This window comes from Orycteropus afer, unplaced genomic scaffold (genome assembly GCF_000298275.1).
Source record: "Orycteropus afer afer isolate SDZICR_OR568_19922 unplaced genomic scaffold, OryAfe1.0 scaffold00044, whole genome shotgun sequence".
In the NCBI taxonomy this organism is placed as follows: domain Eukaryota; kingdom Metazoa; phylum Chordata; class Mammalia; order Tubulidentata; family Orycteropodidae; genus Orycteropus; species Orycteropus afer.
The window spans coordinates 3720465-3743913 of NW_006921631.1; the positions used below are offsets into that span (position 1 = coordinate 3720465).

Consider the following 23449-nt stretch of genomic DNA (forward strand, 5'->3'; position numbering starts at 1 on the left):
TCAGCTCTTAACTTCAATTTTTACATCAAAGCGTCCCTGAAAACGGTCTTTCTCACTGTACCCAATGTTCTCACCATACGCCTTACACTCTATGCGAATTTCAGTGTCCATGGTGAGGTTGGTGAACTGTACGGCCAATAGGGGCTGCAGGTACTTGGGCTGCAGAAGTTTGCCATAGTAGGGATAATACTGCAGAGGAAAACCAGGGTAGCCGCCCAGTCCAAAATACTCCACGTTTCCAACTTTCTCCTTATCTTCATCTCGCTAAAAACCAGAGTGAAATACATTTTAATGGTTTACATCACGGATCACTACTTTTACTCACATACAAACATGATTCTCAACCCCATAGAACACAGGGAACATACAGTCACCCACTGACGTGCTTAGCTCAAATCTCTCCCAGAAGCAGGTGACCATTATTAGCCACTAGAACACACTGGAATGGTATCTGACATGAGAGGAAACACATGCTCAGTGTAACCCAGAGCCATCTTGAGAAATGGTCATAAAAGGAACCTATTCTCATTGTACGAATGGGGAAACTAAGGCAAATACCAACTATACATTTCTCCAAGCCAATATAACCTCTAGAAATGGAGCCAACAAGTAAAGTTATTTTTTGTTCCTAGGTATTGAGCCAGTAGATGATATTTCCAATAATGTCATTTCCAAAGGCTGAACTATTTGCCTCCCATTTTCTTATATCCATGTCCTTTCTTGGTGTCAGCATACAGTATGGCTGTTGGGGGATTCTCTCTTTTTCTCTCTGTAAACAATTCATCCAATATCTATCTAGTTTACAGATCTAAAGGGAACGTATGCTAAGTGCTACCCTAATGTTTGAATTTTTCTAAAGAGAAGCCAAAAGCACAAATATTTATGTGAAATTGTCAACTAAACATGTTGGCCCTAGATTTTCAACTCACCAGGTAAGCCAAAGCAGCACTGCAGTGGGCTGGTTCACCACTTAGTTGTATAACCCAAGAGTTTCAACTGATTCGATTCAGATGTTTCAGTTTCCTGCTCCAGTGGGGAAACTTTTACTTCTTTTGGGACATAAGAGCAAGTCTGACAGGAATTTATTCTTATTTCATCTTTCTGTTCTCTTAGGAAGTTTATACAATATAGCTGCAGCTCAACTGAGACTAAGAACTGGAAGCAATGTTTCCCAGATTCAGATTTTACCCCTAATTTACAACAGTCTCATTTGTTCTCCCCTCTTCCTGGGCCCCACCTCCCACCCACCCTCAGTAGCCCTAAAAACATCTCTTTACCTTGCCAGTGCACTGAACAGGCAGAACATAAGGATTATACTTCATCACTGGGTAACTTTCTGAAGACTCATTCTTGGGAGGCTACAAATAAAATCCACATTGGTCAGTAAGATTATAAATAATCTGTAAAATTTCTGAAAAACTGAGACTAGTTTATAGGCCAAATAAGTACACTTTGGTCATAATGAGTCAACTGAAATAACACTTCAGCATAGCCAAATGAACAACCCTTAATCAATCTAGGGAAGGTGACATTTCTGTTTTCTGTAAAGTAAGTGCCCAAGTGCTACAGCACTACCATCATGCTCTGCTCCAGTATTAAATAGAGCTTCTAATGGTGACCCATTACAAGCTTTACTTAGGGACACTGGAAAATAAAGAGTTGACCCAGAAATACTGCTCATTGTTTGATGAGATTATAATAACTTAGACGGGAAAGCTGACTGACATTTCTGTTTTTTACAAAATTCGGGCTGTCCCCCTAAGTCCTCCTAAGTCATAAATAAATGGTACCATCCTTTTCCCTCAAGGGCATGCCTTCTTTGAGTGAGCTTTCCTCTTTTTTTTTCCCTGAACCTCCAACCAAGGTACTGTCATTGAAGGGAGTGTTTCCAATTCTGGTAGGAAAAGTCCAGTATATAAAGCAGGTAAAGGAGGCATTACCCTAAATGAAAAGTGTGGTGAAGGAAGGTGAATCTACTGAAGGAGGACCCCAGAGAGTACAGTTTGAAAATGACTGCTATAGTAAAATACACAGAACTGAAAATGACTTTGCTCTGTGAACTTTCACCCAAATCACAATTTAAAAAATAGAGCATGCCTTCTCTCCTGGATCCCTGAATCCACCTAAAATCTATCTCAGAGGTGTGATAAACATATACCACTGAAGACAGTCACTTGTTTACAATAGTAAAGCACGTGAGTCTCAACATGAGACGTAACATACTCATAGTCCAATCCAAGTCCAATGAAGTGGACAGTTCTCTGTATCAGTAAGACTGATGTTGGTACTACTCATTCTTTGGCATACAAAAAATGTGTATCCAGATTTGATTCTTTAAAGAACCGACTGCCAGCAACATAATTATCTGTAAAAATATAAAAATATTTTCTGATTTAAAAAAAAAAAAAGTCAGAAGTCAGGGAAATGGGTGCATGAAGTAAGATGACTGGGTACTACGATCCCTCACAGCAACAAAGTTGTTGGGGATTTGGGATAAGATGATGAATTAGAGTGGCAATAAATGATGAAGTGGAGATGCCCCCCGCCCCCAAAAAACACAGTTGAATTTATCACTTAACAGAATAGCTCAACAGATGGGGGAACAGATGTGAATCACAGCAGACTAGACTGAATGCCTCTGTGGGTACATCAAATACCACTCAAAGTCTATGAAGAGGAATATCAAAAGTGAATTCAGAGAGCAGAGATAAGAATCTGTCTTCCTTTGCCACACCACACAAATTCCCTTTCATTCTGAAATTATTATATTATTAATGCAAAACTGATTTATCTTGGAGAAATGTTCCCTAGCAATAGGAATATCAAATCCAAGTATGACATAATGGGTCTCATAATGTTTTTCTTCCCTGACATTCTAGTTTAAGTGGAAAGAGGGTTAAAATTATGTTGAAAGGTATATTCATTTCTTCTGTAGATCCATCAAGCCAGCCAGCCACACACCCATCCACCCACACATTCATATTTGCCTCTGTTGGCCGTAAAAGAACTTTGATGCCTCCTTCAGGTAACAAGCAAGGAATATTTTTCAAAAACTTTTCATCTCTATGTTAATTTTCTTTTGAAAATATTAATCAGGAGTAACAAGCATTGATTGTGTGAATAAATGAACAGCATCTGACAGAAAATTAATGAACAAAAGAGCCAGATTTCAGAAATGAAGACGTTTGTTCAAATAATATTTCCCTATTACAAAGTTCATGAATACCCAAAGCCAACAGCATGATTATCAAAGTTCAACCTAGACAATGTTCAACTTCTAATTTTATAGTACTTCATCAAAGACAGGAGCTCTCATTAAACTCTGGTTAAAGCATTTTGCTGCTTACCAAAAGGCTGGCACTTCAAACCCATGAGATGCTCCATGGAAGAAAGATGAGGCAGTCTGCTTCTTCCATAAGGATTTACAGCCTTGGAAACCCTATGGGGAAGTTCTACTCTGTCCTATAGGGTCGCCATGAGTTGGAATCAACTCGATGGCAGCAGGTTTGATTTTGGCCTCATCCAAAATGTGAATGGCTCATTGAAATTTTATGATTTAAAATATTACTTGCCTTCGGTTTAAAACCCAGAACTCGGTTGAGCTTTATAATGACACATGGCTTGCCCTCTTTGTAGCCGAAAGTTTCATCATTTAGTCCAGAGCAATTTCCCAACCATTCAAGCTTGAACCTGCAGACTTTTCGCTCTCCTCGTTCATTGTTATATTCTCCTCGTTCTTTGATGTCACTGGGCACATCTAAAAATGCAAACACCAGTTTTACATTATACCAGCCACTTCTTTAGCACCATTGAAAGAAAGCATAGGAACTTTCTTCCTTTTCATAATTGCCTACTTTAAGGTAGTACTAATCTGCATTTAACACACTGTCTGAATTAAGCAAGAATTTCCAGCAAGTCGTCTCTAGTCTCTTCACTGACATTAAAAAGGTATCTTACCAAGAGCAATAGCTGGTAAATAACCCCACACCAACAGTTTCACAGCACCTGATGAGCTACCCTTTAATGTTCAGTCTCTGGTAATATTTCTCTTCCTTTAAATAATGGATCACTCAGCTACTTAGAAGACTGAAAGGAAACTCTATCCCTCTCCATGAGTAGCATCATTTACACAGGTCAACATCAACTTTAGCTCCATAACAGGGGCATTGTAATTAAAATACATATTATAAGGATTGTCTGTAATTTTCAGAACTGGAAATTTTTTTGGTCAGAATTTGTCTGGAGCTGTGTCGCTAATACTATGGTACATAATAAGGGAGGAATAGAGTAAGTTGTTTTTCTCCTTTTAATCACTACTCAGCTTTTTATTTGTTGATTTGAATTTTTGCCTTTTAAAGTTTTGAATTCTTACACACATTTGTCCAACTGAAAAATCTTAATCTAGCATTTTTGCTTTATGCCTCACATCAAGCCAGAGAAACAATAAATGAATATAGAATTTAAAGTTAAATATAAAGCATCCTGCAGGAATTTGATGCAAATACCCTATTTTGTGTACAATTAAAGTTTTTGAATTAACTGTTTCCCCTTCAAATGGTGAAGTATCTCAATTTAATCCATTTCCTATAAAGTGATTAACCCTAGTTATCAAGCAGGCCTTTTAATTACTACAAAATAAAATGAAACCGCATTTAAATTATAATGAAAGAAACTCAGTGAAATCTTGTAATTTCTTTTAAATTATTTTTTTTCCCAAAATATATCTTGTAAAAGACAATTAATGGCATATTATGACCAAGCCATAGTCTGCCATATAAAGAACTGGAATTGGTAATGCTTGAATAGAGTCAGGACTGATACAGGGATATCTTTTTTCTGGTAGGTATGAGAACATGGGCTGGGTGATTCACACTCTAGGTAACAAGGAGATTCTGCATTCGTGTCAATGACTTAATAAAACTAACAGCCATTCTCAGCCTTTCATCAGTCATATCAACTAAAATATGCAGCTGCCTATCCATCCCAAGCAGGATCTATAACACATATCCTGACCACAGCAGTGCAGTTATAGCTGATTATACCAAAGTGCCATTCTTATGCGAGAAAAGGCCCCATGCACCTGTCTTCTGTAGGTAGAAATGGGAGGGGGAGGGGGATATTTCTGAAAATATAAGCAATTGTTCTTTTCAAAATCAATGAGTGTTAAGTGAACCCAAATTGTAATTGTAATCTATGGGTCTGAGTACTAACAAGCAGGGGTGTCTGCTTCTAAAGCAAGACACCTTTCAGATGCAGAGGCTACGTTGATTCTTTCATTGCCTGTAAGGCACAGGGAGGAGCGTTTTTTTAAAAACAAAACAAATAGGATTGGCCAGAATCCAATCTTGCCATTATTTTAGGAGTATCTCTGAATCATCAACTAACAAAAAGGAGATATAAAGAATTAAAGGAAAAGAAAACCAACTACAAGTATCTACAGTGAGTCTACTTACTGCCACAATCTTCAAAAATCATTTCATCCTTCTGGGCCGAATCTTTGTACTTATCCAGGAACCTAACTATGTTCAGCACATATGCCTCATAGCTCTTGGGGTCTAATGGACGAAAGGCAATTTCAGTCTTTTGGATCTGAGGAATCTGTGTTAAACCTAGAGCAGGGAGAGAGATGGAGAAAGGGAGAAAATCATTAGTGGGAAGGCAGTCAACCAGGGTAATTCAAAAGCTAGCTAACTAACTCTTCATATACAAAACTTACTTTGCTAAGTGTACCTGCTTTAAAAGAACAGGTTAAATTCTTCCCTCCCTTGTGAAATTACTCCTCTGGCATTAAGATTAAGTAGCAAAGTACCAATGACTATTCCTTGATATCATTTTATTTCTACAGCAACATTTCATGATAGACATTTGCTCCATTTCATGCATGAAACTGTTTGCACAGAAAGGTTAAGAACCTGGCCCAAGCTCACAGAGAAAGTGGTGGAACCAGAATTACATTCCAGGTGTACAGTACTCCAAAGCCTGTTATCTTTTCCGCACTGCCACAATCACATTAAAAAAAAAAAAAAAAAAAAAAACCCACCTCTAGCTAGCATTTTGTGCAGCTGGTCCTCGTCCCTTGCTCCCCAGTTGCATGTAAAGCCTTGAGCAGAGGACTTCTTTTATGCTCCTGCTAGTGAAGGAATTCTATGACATGACCATTCCAAAGTCCAAAGACTCAAGAGTCTATCATGGAGATACTTCTTTGGATCTTTTACCCTTGGTTGGATCTTTTATTCCCAGTTGGAAGAATCTGAGATCCATGTGCAGTTACCACTACTGCTTTCCAATCCAAAAGTTAAGTGCCTATTCTGAGCATGTCAAGTACCACCCAGGGCAGAACTGAATGTCTGTCTGCCTTGGTTTAGATTCTTTAATTTTCAAGTGCTTCTACCATCACAAGACTTCCTAGATGAACATCTGAAGAACACCACACAGCACTCTTCAGGGTCAATGGGCAGCAAGGCCATCAGACTTCCATTCTAATTAGGATGGCTGAACAAAATTTCAGATGTTTAGTATTAAGTATGTCCCAAATACTGCATGGGGCATAGATATATATTAAAAAGATATTCATTGCTTATCTAAAAATCAAATTTAACTGGGCATCCTCTATTTTTATTTGGTAAGTCTGGCAACCCTATTCTAATCCCCACACCTATTTATTCTCTTTTTTGTGTTGGGCTCAAAAATTGGCTCATTGGCACAATCCTTGACTAATGACAATGCTTTGGGCTCCACCCACTCACCCTCAACAAGTCAGCAGAGGACATACATCACTTAGGGGACCTGTTAAACACATAGCCTCATAGGCTCCACCCAGACCTACTGAATCACAATCTCTAAGGATGGGGACTCAGTAGCATGTGTAACAACAAGCATAAAGAGATCCCCAAGCACCATGGTTTGAGAACCACAGCTCTAGGGAATTTGACTCTGAGTGGCAATAGTGATGCAGATATGCAGACATAACAATTAAGTGGAAGTGATGAGCAGAGCAGATTAACTATTTAGCAGCACTATTTGTGGGGTATGAGAACCACATTTAAGTAAGGGCTAAACTAAATGACTTATTTTTACTTTTTAATGGTAGAGGATGACTGTGAAATTCAAAAGTAGTTAAATAATGATGGAGTCCAGTTTAGGGGGCTGTTCAGGCTGCTTTTCTAAGTCACACCTTTATTTTTAACTGAAGATTTTTTAATGAGCAAATTCTACTTCTCTTTAGAGTCATCTCCTTCACTGCTGACAGCTTCGTCCTCCCACCCCGAATTCCTCAAGTTCCACATCATCCTTGCAAATAGCGATTCTTAATGTTACTCCTAAAATAGTTTATAATGGACGAGCCCTCTGCCTAGCCCCAGACTCTGCTTGTCTCAGACACTCACATTCCTAGGGGAACGGATGAGAATGAAGACAAGCAAAAGTGACGAGAAGCTTCCAGTGACATTCCATGTTTGAGGTAGCCCTGAAATGGGGAAGGCTGACCAGATAGAGGAGAGTCATTCCTGGTTTCTGTTATAAGCAAGATTTAAGTTAAGGTGGCCTGGACCTGGGGGCGGTACAGAGGTCAGCCCAAAGAACTCCCAACAGAACATTCTTAGCAGAACTCAGGAGGCTGAAGTATTTTCATAGAATAATCCTAATAATCTTAAGGTCAGGAGACATTGTGTTAAGGGATCCTTCAAACCTGAGGGGCCACTGGAAGAAACTGTAGAGGCAGCGAGAGTTCAGAGGTAATTAACCTTTGAATTAGTTGGGCAAGAGGTTTGCTGAAACCTTTTCCAGGGTATTCCAGTGTGATGCTGGGGTGAAGGGCAGAAAACCACTAAGAGAAGAGGCCTAGGAAACAGAAGGCAGGAGAGTGGTGAAACAGGGGAAGAGTTAAGAAGGTAAAGAGATCAGCTGTTGGAAACAAAGGGGAGGTTTCACCTAACCTTAAGGAAGGTGGGAAGAACTGGTGCCAATTAGACATCAAGGATGTGGTCATTCAGTAGGGTGGGTGATACAGCAAAAGAAAATGCAAACGAGCCTGGTATGACATTGGCATCTCACTCAAAGAGAGAAAAGTGAACCTACAAGGTAATGTTGAGAGTAAACATGATAGGACCTAAGTTGCAAGGTGAGTGCCACGTATGTCAACATCCCCTCTGGCTGGGCTTCAACTGGCTTCTCCCAGCAGTTTGCCTCTGAGCTCTCTGGGTACCTCTGTAATGTCTTCCACTGTCCATGTGCATGTCCCTCCATGCTTCATTTCCTTGATTTGTAAATAAGAAATCTTGATGTTACTTCTCAGATCCTCCCAGAGAAAAAAGAAGAGTAAGGAGGATGCTTTTCATTCCATCAAGATGCCAAGTCTAGGGTGTCCAGTAGCGTAGTGCCTAAGGCACTTGACTGCCAACCAGAAGGCTGGCGGTTCAAACTTCTCAGAAGGAAGTCTGGGCAATCCACTTCTGTAGAGATACCACCTTGGAAACCCAAGGAGGAGTCACTAAGAGTCGGGTCTGACTTGATGGCACATAACAACAACATTTCAATAGACCACGTGACAAATGTCAGACCCCTAAAGCATCAGCTCCTCTCACTCGCCCTCTGGAGTCTTTACTAACAAAATGTCACTGATAATGCATTCTACAGGAGCCCAGGAGCTGTGATCAAAACCAAGTTCATGTTTATCCAGAAACTTATACTAGCATTCCTGATTCGAAAGCACCTATGTTATTAATCATCTAAGATCTGAATTATGGAACCAAATAAAAGTAGGTCTCATTGTTACATGCACAATGGTACCAGTGGCCCAGAGAATACTTGTAATTGCCCTGTGTCTAACTAGGGGCAATAATAAGAAATACAGGCAGTCCCTGGGTTACAAATGAGATTCATTCCTAAGTGTGCCTTTAAATTGAATTTGTAGGCAAATACAAATAAATGCATATGGTTCTTTTTTAGTCTTTAGTTCAAGAAAAGACTCAAAGACTTTTCAATGACTTGCACAAGCAGCAAGTGAAGGTGACTGTGATGAGGACTTTGTTGTGAGTAGGGGCTGGTTCAATTGTTTCAAATTAAGAGCATATTTACTTTAAAACTAAAGGGCAAGTCGGAGTTGGGATGTTTGTAACCTCAGGACTTACTATAGTGAAAAACAAGTCTCCGCCACCGGAATCCCAGCAGTTCCCACCTGAGAAGCACTAAACCTTCACCCCATCGAGCCTGTCTTTTACCACGTTAGAGAAAAGCAGACTGGCTATGCTTGAAGAATCGCAACTTTGTTCTGTTCAGAGAAGCACAAAAGCTGAGGAAATGAAGAATGCAAGGAGTGAAATGGACAGTTAACCATTGAATTTTATAGTCCTATGACTTGCCCAACTGAGATTAGATTTGTGCCAATGTCTCTGTCCTGTTGTTTCCTTTTTAAGCAACGCAGTACCTTGGTAGAGGGAGCCAAGGAATGACAGATAAGCCCCAGGACACTGCTGTGTCTCACATCTTCTGTTGGCTAAAGATCCCCCCTAGAGTCTTTGAGGGGTCATAGAAGGTAATAATTAACGTAATCCTATGGGGCCATCCTTTCAAGATACCCCCAACTTCTGATCCAAATGCCATTTCCAGAAAAGTAGCATCAATGATTCGGGTTCAGGTCATGCAGTGAGCCAGTCCCTCTCAGCCCTTATCTATGGAGCACATACAGACATACATAGATAAATATCCAGGAATCCGTTCCACAGTCAAGAGGCCATAGCCTCCTTTGCTATGCCCTTTGGCTCTCCTTCCTCACATCTCACTATCTCCCACTGTGTCTTCCCCCTTTCTTCATCCAGAGCCTGATGGTCTGAGAATTTCTCCTCCTGGAAGCTACCAGAGATCAGTCCCCCAGCCTGTTCAATTCTGGGCAGACTGAATTAGAAGAGTTCTCTGATGGGAACTTACCCAAACCATTAGGAAAATTTATCTTCTGAAAAGTAATCTAATGTGATTAGATTGTCCCAAGAAACTGATGAATAACCCCTAGACTGATACCCAAATTCTTTAAAATACTTATTTTACATTTCTCAGACTAAAGGAAAGAAGAAATAGGAAGGGATGGGATTGAATTGGACTTTATTATTTTGGGCCCTCACATAAATTCCTTAAATACAGTACTCTCCAAGGGCGACCCCAATTCCACCACGCTGAAGTTGGTTTTTTCACTCTAGACTAGAGCCTTCTAGTCTTGTCCTTCTCTGCACTGCCCACTCCTTAACATTGACAAGGGTGAGCTTTGTTTGCAGTGGTAACTCCCCGGGGCCAAAGATAGCCGAACACCCAATCGCTGGCTTGTGGTTTCAAATTATATTCCAGGAAACACATCTAACCTTCTGCCTCTTAAGTCTTCTGAACTTGAATTGACACTAACCATGCTGAGCTCCATAAGAGCTTTACTCTGATTTGGTCATTTGCCATAAACTACATATTATTATTTAATAAACCTACCTAAAAGGATGGAATAATAGTATGGATGTGCAAAATAAAATGTCGTATTTTAAATAAATATATAAACCATATTAAATTTAGAATTTTGTTTTCAGTAAGTATGTCAGCTTTACATGACTTGCATTTAAAACAAACAAAAAACAAAAAAAAAACCTTTGGTTGTATGCTTGCTTTTTAGAGATATTTGCTTCTCCTGGGTCCTACACCTCTTGAGAAACAAGAAAAACACTTAAATGATTAGCTTTAGTAGATGTTCACAGCAAAAGGAGGAAAGGACAAGAAGAAAGAAAGAGGCTTTTCATTTAGAAAGAAGTGTTTTGTTTCCAACTAGGTTTATATTGTAACAAGTTTTCAAATGCTCAGTTTACTGTAGGTCTGAAGTATTTAAACTAGAAGGCAGCCATTTCAACCTTGTAACAGTTACGCGTATGAATCCCTAAGCGCAGCTGCTCCTGCCTGTCATTTAATACAGCTGATGAATCATTAGACCAAATACTCTAAATAGCCACCATGTTCCATCAAAACCTCCAGGAGGGTAACCATAGGACTAAGAAGGGCACAAAAGGCAAAGAAAGGCTCATAAATGTGGCCACACATGCAATACATACGTATCATGTGTCTCCTGAACATTTCATGTTAATTGAAAAGTAATTGCCAATTTTAAAAAATTGTAGCAGTATAATTTTATACACATACACACACACACACATACACACAGTGTACATGCATGTATGTGTACTTAAATTTTTTTTTTTCCTCTTGAAATGCCACTCTATAAAACCTAAGATATTACTGGGCTTTGTTTATTTTTATTTTTACATCTGCAGGATTAGTATCAATTTACCTAGCAAAACACAGGGCCGGCACAGGAAAAAAGATGCCTTGTGCCATGCCTTCTGGGAGCTGGTTGCCTTTGACTCACTTTCTGGTTCAAGCTCAGCCTTTGACTCAGATGCTAGGATGAGCAAGGAGTCAGTCAAATGCCCGTACATTCTTCAGACAAGGTCACATCTTTGCCTTCAGACAAGGTCACATCTATGCCCTCCCAGACACCTGAGACTCTGCCCCTTTGAAGTCTTTGAAAGCTAGGTTTGCTCGTCTTCCTATACAGCTATCTGGATGCCGACAGCCCTCAGTGTCAATGAACTCTTTCCTCCGATCTAAGCTAAATGCCTGAAGCTCTGGTTGAAGACTGTTCTTTCCCTTAAGGAATCACCCTGAATCATTGCTTCCTGCAGTTGCATATTCATTCTCAGGTGAGCAGAGGAAGAATTATTTAGTTCAGAATCCCTATCTGTAAGAGAACATACACTTTCATAGTGATGTATCGTTGATATTTTGTATAGTTCATAATTGTGCTCGTTCGCCCACCATTAGAAAAAAGTTATTTAATTAATAATGAAAATGTAAACAAAGAGCCAAATCCTAGTATTTGTCATTAATTACACTTGTCTGTTCAAAGCCAAAGTGAAGAATACATATATTTGACTTGTCTAGATGTTTAAACCTAAACCAAATGTTTAAACCTAAACATTTGCTCAGTGACTAATATCCTGAAATAAGATACAAGGTATTTAATGAGGTCTATTCATGTATTGAAAGGAGCTCTGGTGGCACAGTAAGTAAGGCATTTGGCTGCTAAACGGAAGGCTAATGGTTCAAACCCACCAGTTGCCCCAGGGGATAATGATGAGCAATCTATTTTCATAAAGATTTACAGCGTTGGAAACCCAATGGGGGTCACTATGAGTTGGAATCAACTTGATGGCAGTGAGTTTGGTTTTCTGAATTTGGTGGTGCACTGGCTAAGGCTGTTTCCATAAAGATTTACAGCTTTGGAAACCCAGTGGGGCAGTTCTACCCTGTCCTGAAGGGTCCCTATGAGTCAGAATCAACTTGATGGCAGTGAGTTTCTGGGTTATTCATGAACTTATATGGGAAAACATATACCTTTCTGTTTAGAAGCCACTGGATAATGCATCCCTGTTCTCTTTCATCTCCCCAACTTCAGTCTTGTCTATGTCAGATGGACTCACAGGTCATGAGATGACTAGAAGCAGAACCCTGAACCACCACAGACTTCAACTAGCCCAAGCCCATCCTATTTTACAACAACAGAAATGGAGTCTCTGAGGCTGATGCCCTTTCCACTACCATTTTCCATGACAGGCCCATTGCTTGAGTAAGTGCAATGGATAATCTTAAATGAAGCTTCAGCTATCTAAACCAACCAAAACAAAACTCACTGCCATTAGGTTGGTTCCAACTCATAGTAACCCCCACTGGGTTTCTGAGGCAATAAATCTTTACAGAAATAGACTGCACCATCTTCCTTCCACAGAGTGGTTGGTGGGTTTGAACTGCCAACCTTCCGGTTAGCCATCAAATGCCTTAGGCACTATGCTACCAGAGCTCCTTTTCAGCCATCCAGCTGGGTTTCTTTTTTCCTTCACTATCACTCCCACTGATCTGTTACCTGGTCCTACTTTTCAGATATCTCTGCTCTGCTTGAGCATCTGAAATGAGCATATAAACTAACATCATTTTTCCTGTGGTTTCAAGAACAATTTTAAACTAATCATTAGGCCACCAGTATATATATATATATATATATATATATATATATTTCCGTAGTGATACTGCCTCGGAAACCCAAGGAGGGGTCGCTATGAGTCGGGTTTGACTCGACGGCACATAACAACAACAACAACATATATATATATCCTTGTCTTTAGAAATGAAGGAACAGCACCATGGGTAGGTGGGTTGTTGAAGCCAAACAGCAGGGCTAGTGCACTGCCAGGGATAAGAACTTGGGAGTTCCCCACCCTCAGTCCTTTATCAAATCACGAGGCTGGGCAGTAGCTTCTGGGAATCATAACTGCCACTAATGCTAGTGCATCCATAGCCCCCAGCTCTGGGAAGGAGTTGGCAGGATCCATCTGAGCGTGGAAGGAGAGTATGTAAGAGGGAGTCACGCCTAGAGAGCATCTTTTCATGTATCAAGTCAGCTGCCATACAATTCAATGGATTCTAATAGGAAACAGCAGGAAAATACCTTATTGTCTCTTTGAAATAACAATTCTTCCAAACTATGTTTACTATTGTTGTTGTTGTCAAGCCAATTCAGACTCCTGGAGACCCCACATGTGCAGAGTAGAACTGCTCCATAGGGTTTTCAAGGTTATGACCTTTCAGAAGCAGACTGCCAGGCTGCATCCCAAGGAGTCTCTGGGTGGATTCAAACCATCAACCTTTCACTTTGTAGTTGAGCGCTTAACTGTTGTGAAATGTGTTTAATTTCCACTTGAGTGAAGGAGAGTAATATAAATGTGACATAGTTTGGAAACATAAGCTGTTCTAAGATTGACATAATGATTCTCAAGAATTTTACTTAATCACGTAGGGATCTGAATTGCAGTAGCTTGTAACCTAATGAATTTTAAGATGAGATAGTTCCCTTTCACAATCAAGATGAAACTGAGACTGCTGGTGGTGCCAATATGGTCTGCTGACCTCCCCCACCCTATTCTCCCACCCAGATTCTGGTTACCAACATGTATTATGCCAAGAATGTGACCCTTTTAAAATAAGTTCTGACACCACTGAGCCTTCTCTACTTCAAAGCAAAACAAAAAGTCACCCACAACCTGAAGAGGAAGAACAGGAGTATACCTGCTTAGCAGGAAGCAAGCCAGCTGGGAATCTACCCTGGACTGCCAACTGACACACAGTGACCTTCATTCCACTGTGGCTAAATGGGCAAATGGAGGTGTGGGGGGAGGCAGCGGCAGATGTGAGGAAGTGTAGACTTTTCCATTACACCACTGGGCAAGCAGCAAGAGTCCAAACAGGGACAGGGCCTAGTAAGCATGAGTGTGCATGTGCACGAACAGCCATGTGTGTATTTGCGTATGTGTGGCATGTACACGCACCGGTGTCTCCTCAGCCTTTTTCAGCACAGCTGACACCAGCATCTCTCTTCAGGTCCAACGGCATTAACAGAATGAGAAGAGATGCCTTCTGATCACCTGTGTGGGGCTGTGTAATAGGAGTCTCCACTGGTGGCACAAAGCTCAGCAGGGGCTAACCTAACAAGAGTACTTTAAAGTGAAAGATTATAGAACCAATACAATGTCATTTACATCTTAAAATTTTTAAAATCTTTTTTCCTAACCCAACTTCCCCAAAACATGCTCCACAGAAAGCTAAGATTCTACTGGCTCCAGGAAAATTCCAGGCTATGAAACATCCCTGCCGTATCATCTACAGCTCACAGCCCACAAATACTGAGTTCAGTACCCAAAAAAGAAACTTCTGCTTCTAGTAGAAGGGCAGGGCTATAAAAATAGAGGTGGCTGTCAATTGCTGTCCTTTACTGAGTGCCATCAGTTTTGCCCCTAACAAAGTAGGACTCAACATGTATTCATCATCTCATTTATACTACTGTCAGGGTATTATTCCCACTTTGTAGATGAGAAAACTGAGGTTTAATGAGGCTAGGTAGTGTGTGGAGTGATGGAGATGGTGTCCAACTCCAAAGTGCCAGCTTTTCCTTCTCAGGTAAAATTTACTATGAGCCCATACAGGATGTCTTAGGAACTCAGGGGCTGCTCTGATATTTAGGTTGTTGTTTTTGACCTACAAAAACAGCAATTTAATATATGGCTCAACTTACTACTTCAGCAGAGGCTCTAGCCCCATGCCTCCCAACCAGAACAAGAGGATTTATTCCACGCTTCCATAGCAACAACACTTTGTAAGGAGTATCATACACATGAACAGCTACTGTTGCTCAGGACCAAGAAACTGTACACATTACCCATTTTTCTTAAATTTTGCTTCCATTTTGTAGTTCAGTCGTTTTTCTGGGCCTTTCATGTTTGGCCTGTCGGCTTATCCAACATTCTAGATATACAGACTGAAACGCACTGCACAATGGCCACTGCTTAATTTGGCCACATTCACACATGTTGTTTAGAAGAGATCTAATTACAAAGTGTTCCAGTGTGGAAAGGGCTGTCAAAACCCAGTCAGGCTGGATTTATAACCATGCCTCAAATTACCATTAGTAAGTCCTTCTATGTGAAATCTTTAAAGGAGCCCTGGTTGCCTACTGGTTAAGTGTTGGCTGCTGACAGAAAGGTCAGCAGTTCAAACCCACCAACCACTCTGCAGAAAAAGTTTAGCAGTCTGCTTCCATAAATATGACAGATTTGGAAACCCTATGGAGCAGTTCTAGTCTGTCCTGTAGGGTTGCGATGACTCGGAATTGAGTCAACAGCAATGGGTTTATGTGAAATCTTTAAATGATGTACAGTCTTTCACACATGCTAAGTTCATTTGACTTAAATATGTGATTTCCTCTCTTTCTACAGTTATGAAAATGGAGATAACGGATTAAAGCTAAAATGTGTCAGGGTATACTTCTACACATTTGTTCAGCCTGGGTACTGAAGGAATAGTCATAACTGCCCTATTGAAAATACAGATTCTTAAGATTTCCTCTGAAAGATTCCAAGAGAGGAGGATCCAGTTAGGAATTTCCTCCAAAAACCAAGTAAACTCACTGCCATCGAGTCAATTCCAACTCACAGCAACCCCTCCTTGTGTTTCTCAGGTGATCTCTACAGAAGTAGGTTGCCCAGTCTTCCTTCCTAGGAGTGGCTGGTGGGTTTGAACCCACCAAAGGTCAAATGACTCCATTCAAGGTCAAATGCCTTAGGCACTATGACACCAGAGCTCACAGGAAGTTCCTTAGAGGCTGCTAACTAAAAGGTTGGAGGTTTGAGTTCACAAAGGTGCTCTGAAGAACGGCCTGGAGATCTACTTCTGGAAAATCAGCCAGTAGAAGCCCTATGGAGCCCACAATTGTACTCTGACACACTCGGGGGTCACTATGGGTCTGAATCGACTTGATGGCAACTGTTTGTTTGTTGCAGAGCTTCAGGGGTAGCCCAATGGCTACACTTCTCAGCCCACATCCTTCCTGAGAAAATGGAACCATATTTTCAAACAAATGTCCCCCCTCTTAGTACAGGCATAAAGAATCCCAGGTGAAGTAGATGGTGAGGGTGTACAGAAAAGACAGAGAAATTATAAAGAACCCAAGAGACAGATGGGGAAGACAAAGGGTCAGAAAGTACTTTTCCTGTAACTCAGACCAAAGGACAGGAATGCATACTTCCAAGATGAGCTACCAGCATTCCTTTGGAGAAGTGTTTGTCAGGCCAGTCTAACTGCTATGAGGACACTATATATAGGTATAAAGAACTTGTCTTTTAGGAAGGGACTGGAAGAAAGGGGAGGGAGGGAAAAAGAGTACTGGAAGAGATGTAGACACGTAGACCTCACAGGCAAGGTCATTGGCAAGTCCTTATTGAAAAGACCCAGCATGTCCATGATTTCTTTTTGCAAAGAATATGAAGAAAATTGTTCAATAAAGGTTGAGTCCTCAAAATTTATGTACTCAGGACTAATTTTTTTTTTTTTTTAATCTAGGAAGTTAAAGGAAATGTTTGCTTTTGTGGTAATTTTTGGCTTCAGGTATAAAAATTATTGTAAAATAGCACCCTGATCGAAAGAATAGCTTGTTATAACAAAAAGAAATTTTTTTTTAAAAAACACTATACAAATTTAAATTACTACTACTCATGGTACCATAAAAATTCCAATAAAAGAAGACATGAAAAGATGTACCACCATGCTTACAGTCACAAAAACCAGTGCAGAATGTGTTTATTTAAGGTTCCAAGTTCCTTTGAGCACATCAGAACACCTTTCAACTTTTCCACAGACCCATTTCTTTTGGGAAATAGTTGCTACAAACTGGATTTTTAAAGCAGGTTTGGCATTTTATATACTTACATGTTTTGCTTTTCCACTTCCAAAATTCCTTGGATCTAAATTTAACTATCTAGAAATATTCTGGGTTTTTCCCTTACAGTACAGCACTATTTGACTTGGGGCTACAACACAATATTTGCCACCTCCATATTTTTAACATTTTTCTTCTGTGAGTCTTTCCCACACCCAAGAGACAGGCAGTGGTACTTGATCCAGGCTGCTCAGTGCCATGCAGATGGCCTCAAAAGTATACCCTAAATACAGCTGTTACTAACCATTGCCCAGAGAAAGTGGAGAGAGGATAAGTCACTCCACATTCCCAGCAGGAGCCTCAAGGTCACTTGTAACATGAGAATCCAAAGTTATACAACACTTCCTCTTCCTCTAGGTCTTCCAGACAATGAATTTGAGAAGACCCAGATAATAAAATCATGTTTGCTTTTGCTTTTCTGTCTTTTCCTGTCAGGTCCAGGCCTATAGGCAATGGGCCTTCCTGGGGGTTTAGTGACAAGCACAGCTCTGGGTGTAATACAGGCCACTACACCCAAAAATCACAGCAGGGGATTTGTGTAGCATTCTGCAATATTCTATGACAAGCTTTTTTGTTAACTCAATTTTGCAAAGCTAAAGTAGACAGTTCATTCAACTGCCAAGCAGGTGCAGAAAACAGATTAATAAGATTCTTATTTTAAAATATATATATATACATTGAAAAGCAAAAAGCAAATGACTCCATTCAAGGTCAAACTGAAAATCAATGGCAAGTGGGAGAAGAGAACCCTCAAGTCATGGCTCCTTTTTCTATAAGCAGGCAGCCATTTCAGAGCTTCTCATCATCCCTAAAAATAAGTCAGCTTTTTACGAGGAGCCACAGTGATTTTCTCAGAGGATTTATCTGAGTCATATTTCCTTTAAGAAAGTGGAAAATGTATGTTAGAGCTGGAAATGTCCTTCCATGATCCCACTGACAGCCACCCACCAAATGAGACTGAGCCTTCATCACAGCAGTGAGTGGCAGGCTGGGCTGAGGACTAGGGTCCTTACCCCGCTTTCCAGAGTTCTGAAAAGAAGATGTATGCAGCCTCTGGGAGCCCTGCCTGCAATGCGGGTAGATCTGGCTGCAGCATGGAGGCGTGCCTACTCTGTCTCTCTCTCTCTATTTCTCTCTCTCCACGATTCATTTCAATCTACACTGCACAACAATATTCGAGACATTTTCTCCACTGAGAAAGAAACATTCATTTTACCTCTTGAAGAACTGAACTTATTCACATTCATTTTACCTGGTGGGGCCACTCGGTCCTGATAGGTGGGCTTAAATTCACTGATGGTGAGCAGCAACACCTGAATGGTTCCGATGAAGATGCCAGCCAAGCAGCCATAGAATATTACGTAGAAGAGAAGGATCTTAACTGCAAGGACAGAAACAAAAGGGCTATGATGCAGTCACACGCTCAGAATGAAAGTCTGGTCAACCCAAAGATGAGTGGACTTCCTTCTGGGCTCCAACCTGCCCCTCCCAGAGCTTCTGACATAGATCAGTAGAGTGAGCCTTGAGTCCTACTGACAATGGGGTGAAGATGGAAGGGGGACAGCCTCCATCATAGTGTCTATGTGGCGGTGAGAGGTGTAAGGGTAGGAGGCAAGTTCACCTAGAATTGATTCCTTTTAGGAAATAACTTTATTCCCTAAGTTGAAAAAGAAATTCATAGAGCTCACCAATAAAATCTAGAGCTATGTTTCTGTGTGCTTATGCAATGTATTTCAAATATGATGATATATCCCCTTGTTGTTGTTAGGTCGCATCAAGTCAGCTCCAACTCATAGTGACCCTATGTACAACAGAACGAAACACTGCCCAGTCCTGTGCCTTACAGACATGTATTTTCTTTGCTTGTGAATCCCTTGACATTTAAATAGTACCAGGCTCTGGTGCTTCTCCAAATGCTCAAATGCTATGAGTATTTAGGCTGTGAAAGAGCAGCAAATGCCAAGAAACCCAGTGCAGCTCTCCTGCTTTATACTATCATCCTACCTGTGATGTGGATTATTGACTAAGCACTGACTTTCCCCTCAGGAAAACAAGATAAGGGGGAAAAATATTTAAAGTGAAAATGGCAAAAACGTTTTCGTTTTATCTTCTGATTGTGGAAGCACAGTAACTTATTTGATGGGTTGCATTTTCGTTTTCCCAAAGTTAATACTATGGAGGCAGAAAGCTTCAAAAAGCCAAACAAGAAAATAAAACAAAACAAAGAAAAGCCAACAAAACATGAAGAACATAGACTGGAATGAAGCTATCAGTTACTGGTTTACAAGGATTATCTCCCCGATTAGCCTCATAGTAACAGGCTGTACTAGGCATCGCCGGGCAGTCTTGTGCCAGCCAAATAGCTCTCTGTGCATGCAAAAGTGGGACAAGTAAACCGTAAGGTTATGAAGTCAGAAATAGGACTGCACAAGGGAACCCTAGGTTACTCTTAAAAAGCTCCAAATTTGCATTAAATCCTGGGATCCTTGAGAAAAAAAGCACAGAACAAAAACATTACTGAAAGGAATGTATGTGTGTATTTGGCCGGAGTGTGTGTACAGGATCAGGGGCAAGTACAACATTGCAGGAATTGGCCATACTGCCCTCTTTGTAGGTTTAAAAACCCAACTTTCCTATCAGGTGCTAATTAGTTCTGGGGAAATCATGTTATAAAAGCTGTTAAAACAAGTAAAGCACACATAAAGCCACACTAAAATGCTTAGTCATATCCTTTTTTCTCCTTTATTAAAAGAAAGACTAAGGAAAAAGCCAAAAGAAAAAGCAAAGATAACAAAGAATGAAAGGTTGTATAATCCAGAACCACAGCCATCCAATTCAACAACTCCCTCCCAGCAAGACAAGGGTTAAGTGCTGCATTCTGTATCCAAGCAGCCTGTGATGTCAAGAGATTTGGAAAATTTTTCCAGTGAATGCTCCTAAGAGGTTCATGAGTTGGTATAACACAGTCACCAAGAGCACTGTTGTAGCCTGGATTCACATTTCCTTCCTCTTCTTGTTGCCCCCAACTCATCTTAGTGCTCTCAGCTTAACCGTATTTACCTCTTATGCCAACTGTAGAATTTTTATATTTATTCCCTGAACTCCAGATGTCCTAATTCTAACCACATAAGGTACATAATGGAGGCTACAGTGTAAAATACAAATACAGCAATGGAGAAACAAGTCATGTTGCATGCACAAGAATTAGCCTCAAAACACACAGCCTCTTTTGCTCAAAGACATTACTTAGCAAATCTCTCCAGTTACTGTTGTGAGGTCAGTCACTTGGTTGGAAAGGAGCATGCATGACTGGCAGGGGCCATTCAGTGAGTTCTCAGAGTGGCAGGCTTAAAAAACAGCTGGACAAGAAGCACCAACCAGTGGGTAGCACCACAGGGGGTAACCTTTGGAGGAATTTTTCCTTTTAAGCAATTTTTCTCTCTTTTTTAAGAAGATGGATGAACTTGGAGGACATTACGATCAGTGAAATAAGTCAATCACAGAAGGACAAATACTATATTAATTCATTATTGTAAGTCAAGGAAAAGTCTATATATGGAAGAAAACTTTCTTTGTTGGTTACCAGGGATATGGGAGGGGGCACTGCAAAAATAATTAAAAAAAAAAAAAACCACAAGTGACATAGAGGTTTTTCAGTGAGGACAATATTTAGTGCCCTTCAAAGGGTCATCGGCAATGGAAAAACTAGCATCTGGGCCCAGTTATAAACATTTAAGGAGGGGGGGGAAGAAAAATAAAACAATGTCTGTATTAACTTAATGAAAAGATGGACAGCATAAAGTGATTCATGTGCTGTGATTTCTCAAGTGAGTCTCCTGAATCCATCTTGATAAAAATCTACCTATAAGCAAAACAGCCAAGGGCATCCTGCGCTGGTCCCAAGGGCATGTTGGGCCCAGGGCTGGAAAAGGTGTATTTTCTCCATATGAGACAGCAATTGCTGTGGCTTTCTCTGCCTAACAGAAGCTTTGGCAGTTCTTACATGGCCAGAGGGAACAGACATGATGGTGTAAAACAAAAACTGGATTTTTAGCCTAGCACCTGCACCTTGGAAAATGGAAGTGAAGATGAGACAAGCTTATACCAGTCTTGGTGTCTAAATTCCTAAATCAGTGTATTGACATCTTGCTAGATGTGGTATCGAGACACAAATATTAATATACCCTCTCTTATATGGAGGAACTGCTCCATTAAATGTTGGCCTAAAGAACAGATCATTCTATTCTGCCTTAACCTCTAAGGCAAATATTATTCTAAGAAGCATGGAAATGGAACAAGGAAAGAGATATTTTATTAGAAAAACACTAGAGGGCAAATTTCACAACGGGTCTGGAGTAAATGTAGCCCTTGCCTCCTGTCACACTGCTGGGGTCAGACCACCAAAGAAGGAAGGACCCGACAAAGCAAGGGAGAAGGGTGCCTGATCCGCAGTGCAGCCCCCAGGCCTCACTCAAGTTACAAGGAGTTGCTAGGAGATGGATGGCCTTGACCAGGAGCTGTTCATCCTAAACATTCTTCCTTTATTCCGGCAGTTCTTCAGCTTTTCCCTCCACATTAAGAAAACACAGGGAGCTGTCTTCGTGCCTGAGAAACTATGGCAATAATCTCATTGAATAACACAGTCTCCCCAAAATCAAATAAAGCTAAAAGCCATTGCCTTCAAGAGCTACATTTTCAGTGGCTCTGGGAGGCCTATGCTTCCTAGTAATACCTTGGAATAAGGCCTCACCTTGACTAACCTTGAAGTGTGATGCATTATTAACCCTTTACGTTTCAGCCAAGAAAGACTCACAAGCTACATGTTTTTACCTTAAAAAAAAACATATTCTAGCTTCTTCCATTTCAAAATGTCAGCCAAGCACTTATTTCCCTGACTCATTCTCCCCATTCCCACAGACCCTTCAGACCAAGAACACTGCATCAGTCCTATTCAGGGCTCCCTGTAGCTGCAGTAGTGGTGCTAGTGGTGGTGATGATGATGATGATGATGATGAAGAAGAAGAAGATATTAGAGGAAGAGGGGGCAGTGATGCAGTAGGGGGGAGTTCCCTCCCTTCCTTCTGCAGTCACGACTCTTAACAGATTTGCCTACAACTCTGCCCTTCAAAATGACCTTTTTCAAAAGAAACATGCCACCCTTTCTGGTGTAAGAGGTGGAACACAAGTAAGGTATCTTATTTTCAATGGGAAAAAATATCCCTCCAGCCAACCAACAGGCTGCACAAAATCTTGTAAATTGAGCTGCTGCCTTTGTGCCATTTATTTCTTAGACTAACCCTATTTATTGTACCCAACACAAGGTACTGATTCTGCATCTGTGTGGACCTTGAAAACAACCAAACTTTGCCATGTTTTGGGGACAAGGCTCAGAAACGGAAATGTGACATGGAGCTTCCTTGGCCATTTCTGGGCTATGATGACGCCTGCGGAGGTCACCGGGTGAGACTTTGGCCATCGTTATGAAATACTGCAGTGTGAATGGATTCCTCCCCCCTTCCGGGCTACATATTTAAACTAGAAGATGCTATACACACAACCCCGCCTGCATTAGATCCAATTACTGCATGAGGTTCTCTCACAGCCCCAAGCTCCTTTTTTTTTTTTTTTTTTCTTTTAAGGACTTGGGGCATGACTACAGGCAGAAAAATATCTAATCTCCCAGAGCCTGACTATTCCCAAGAGGGAAGGGCTCAAGCGATGCTCTACAGGATGGATAGCAAATTACTAAAACAAGACCGCTACCATATCTATAACCCTCTGCTTGGTGTGCTCCCGCCCCATCCTGGGGACTCCGCATTCGGCACATGATGGCAAGCGGAGACCGGCGCAACCCGAGCCGCGCCAGTCACCCGATCCCCCTCCACCCTGCCAGCGCGAGGAGTGCGGAGCGGTCCGCAGATCCTGAGCCGGGATGTGCCGCCGGAGAAAGGCAAGGCGCAGGGGGCGGGGGGTGGGTGGGTGCTGATTGCTGCAGACCCCGTACTTACACCAACTGCCACCAGTCCTGCCCAAAAACTCCTTCTTTTCCGAGTTCCAGATGAATTTCTTCCAGCTCCCCTCCTCCTTGGCTTTTCCCCGAGCCAT

General features: G+C 41.1%; 1 protein-coding gene across 1 annotated transcript; it reads right to left on the reverse strand.

Annotated features, from left to right (window-relative positions):
* Positions 1–23449, reverse strand: ATP1B1 (ATPase Na+/K+ transporting subunit beta 1). Its single transcript, XM_007937713.2, has 6 exons — positions 23353–23449; positions 18597–18725; positions 5454–5609; positions 3573–3757; positions 1278–1358; positions 1–264 (listed from the first exon to the last, which is right to left on the reverse strand). The coding sequence occupies exons 1-6, from the start codon at positions 23447–23449 to the stop codon at positions 1–3; spliced, it is 912 nt and encodes a 303-aa protein (XP_007935904.1).

Coding starts and splice junctions, on each gene's coding strand:
- ATP1B1 (XM_007937713.2), bottom strand. CDS start 23,449: ATGGCTCGGGGAAAAGCCAAGGAGGAGGGGAGCTGGAAGAAATTCATC. Junction 3,758..5,453: donor GATTTTTGAAGATTGTGGCA/GTAAGTAGACTC, acceptor TTGCATTTTTAG/ATGTGCCCAGTGACATCAAA. Junction 1,359..3,572: donor TTCTGGGTTTTAAACCGAAG/GCAAGTAATATT, acceptor TTTTATTTGTAG/CCTCCCAAGAATGAGTCTTC.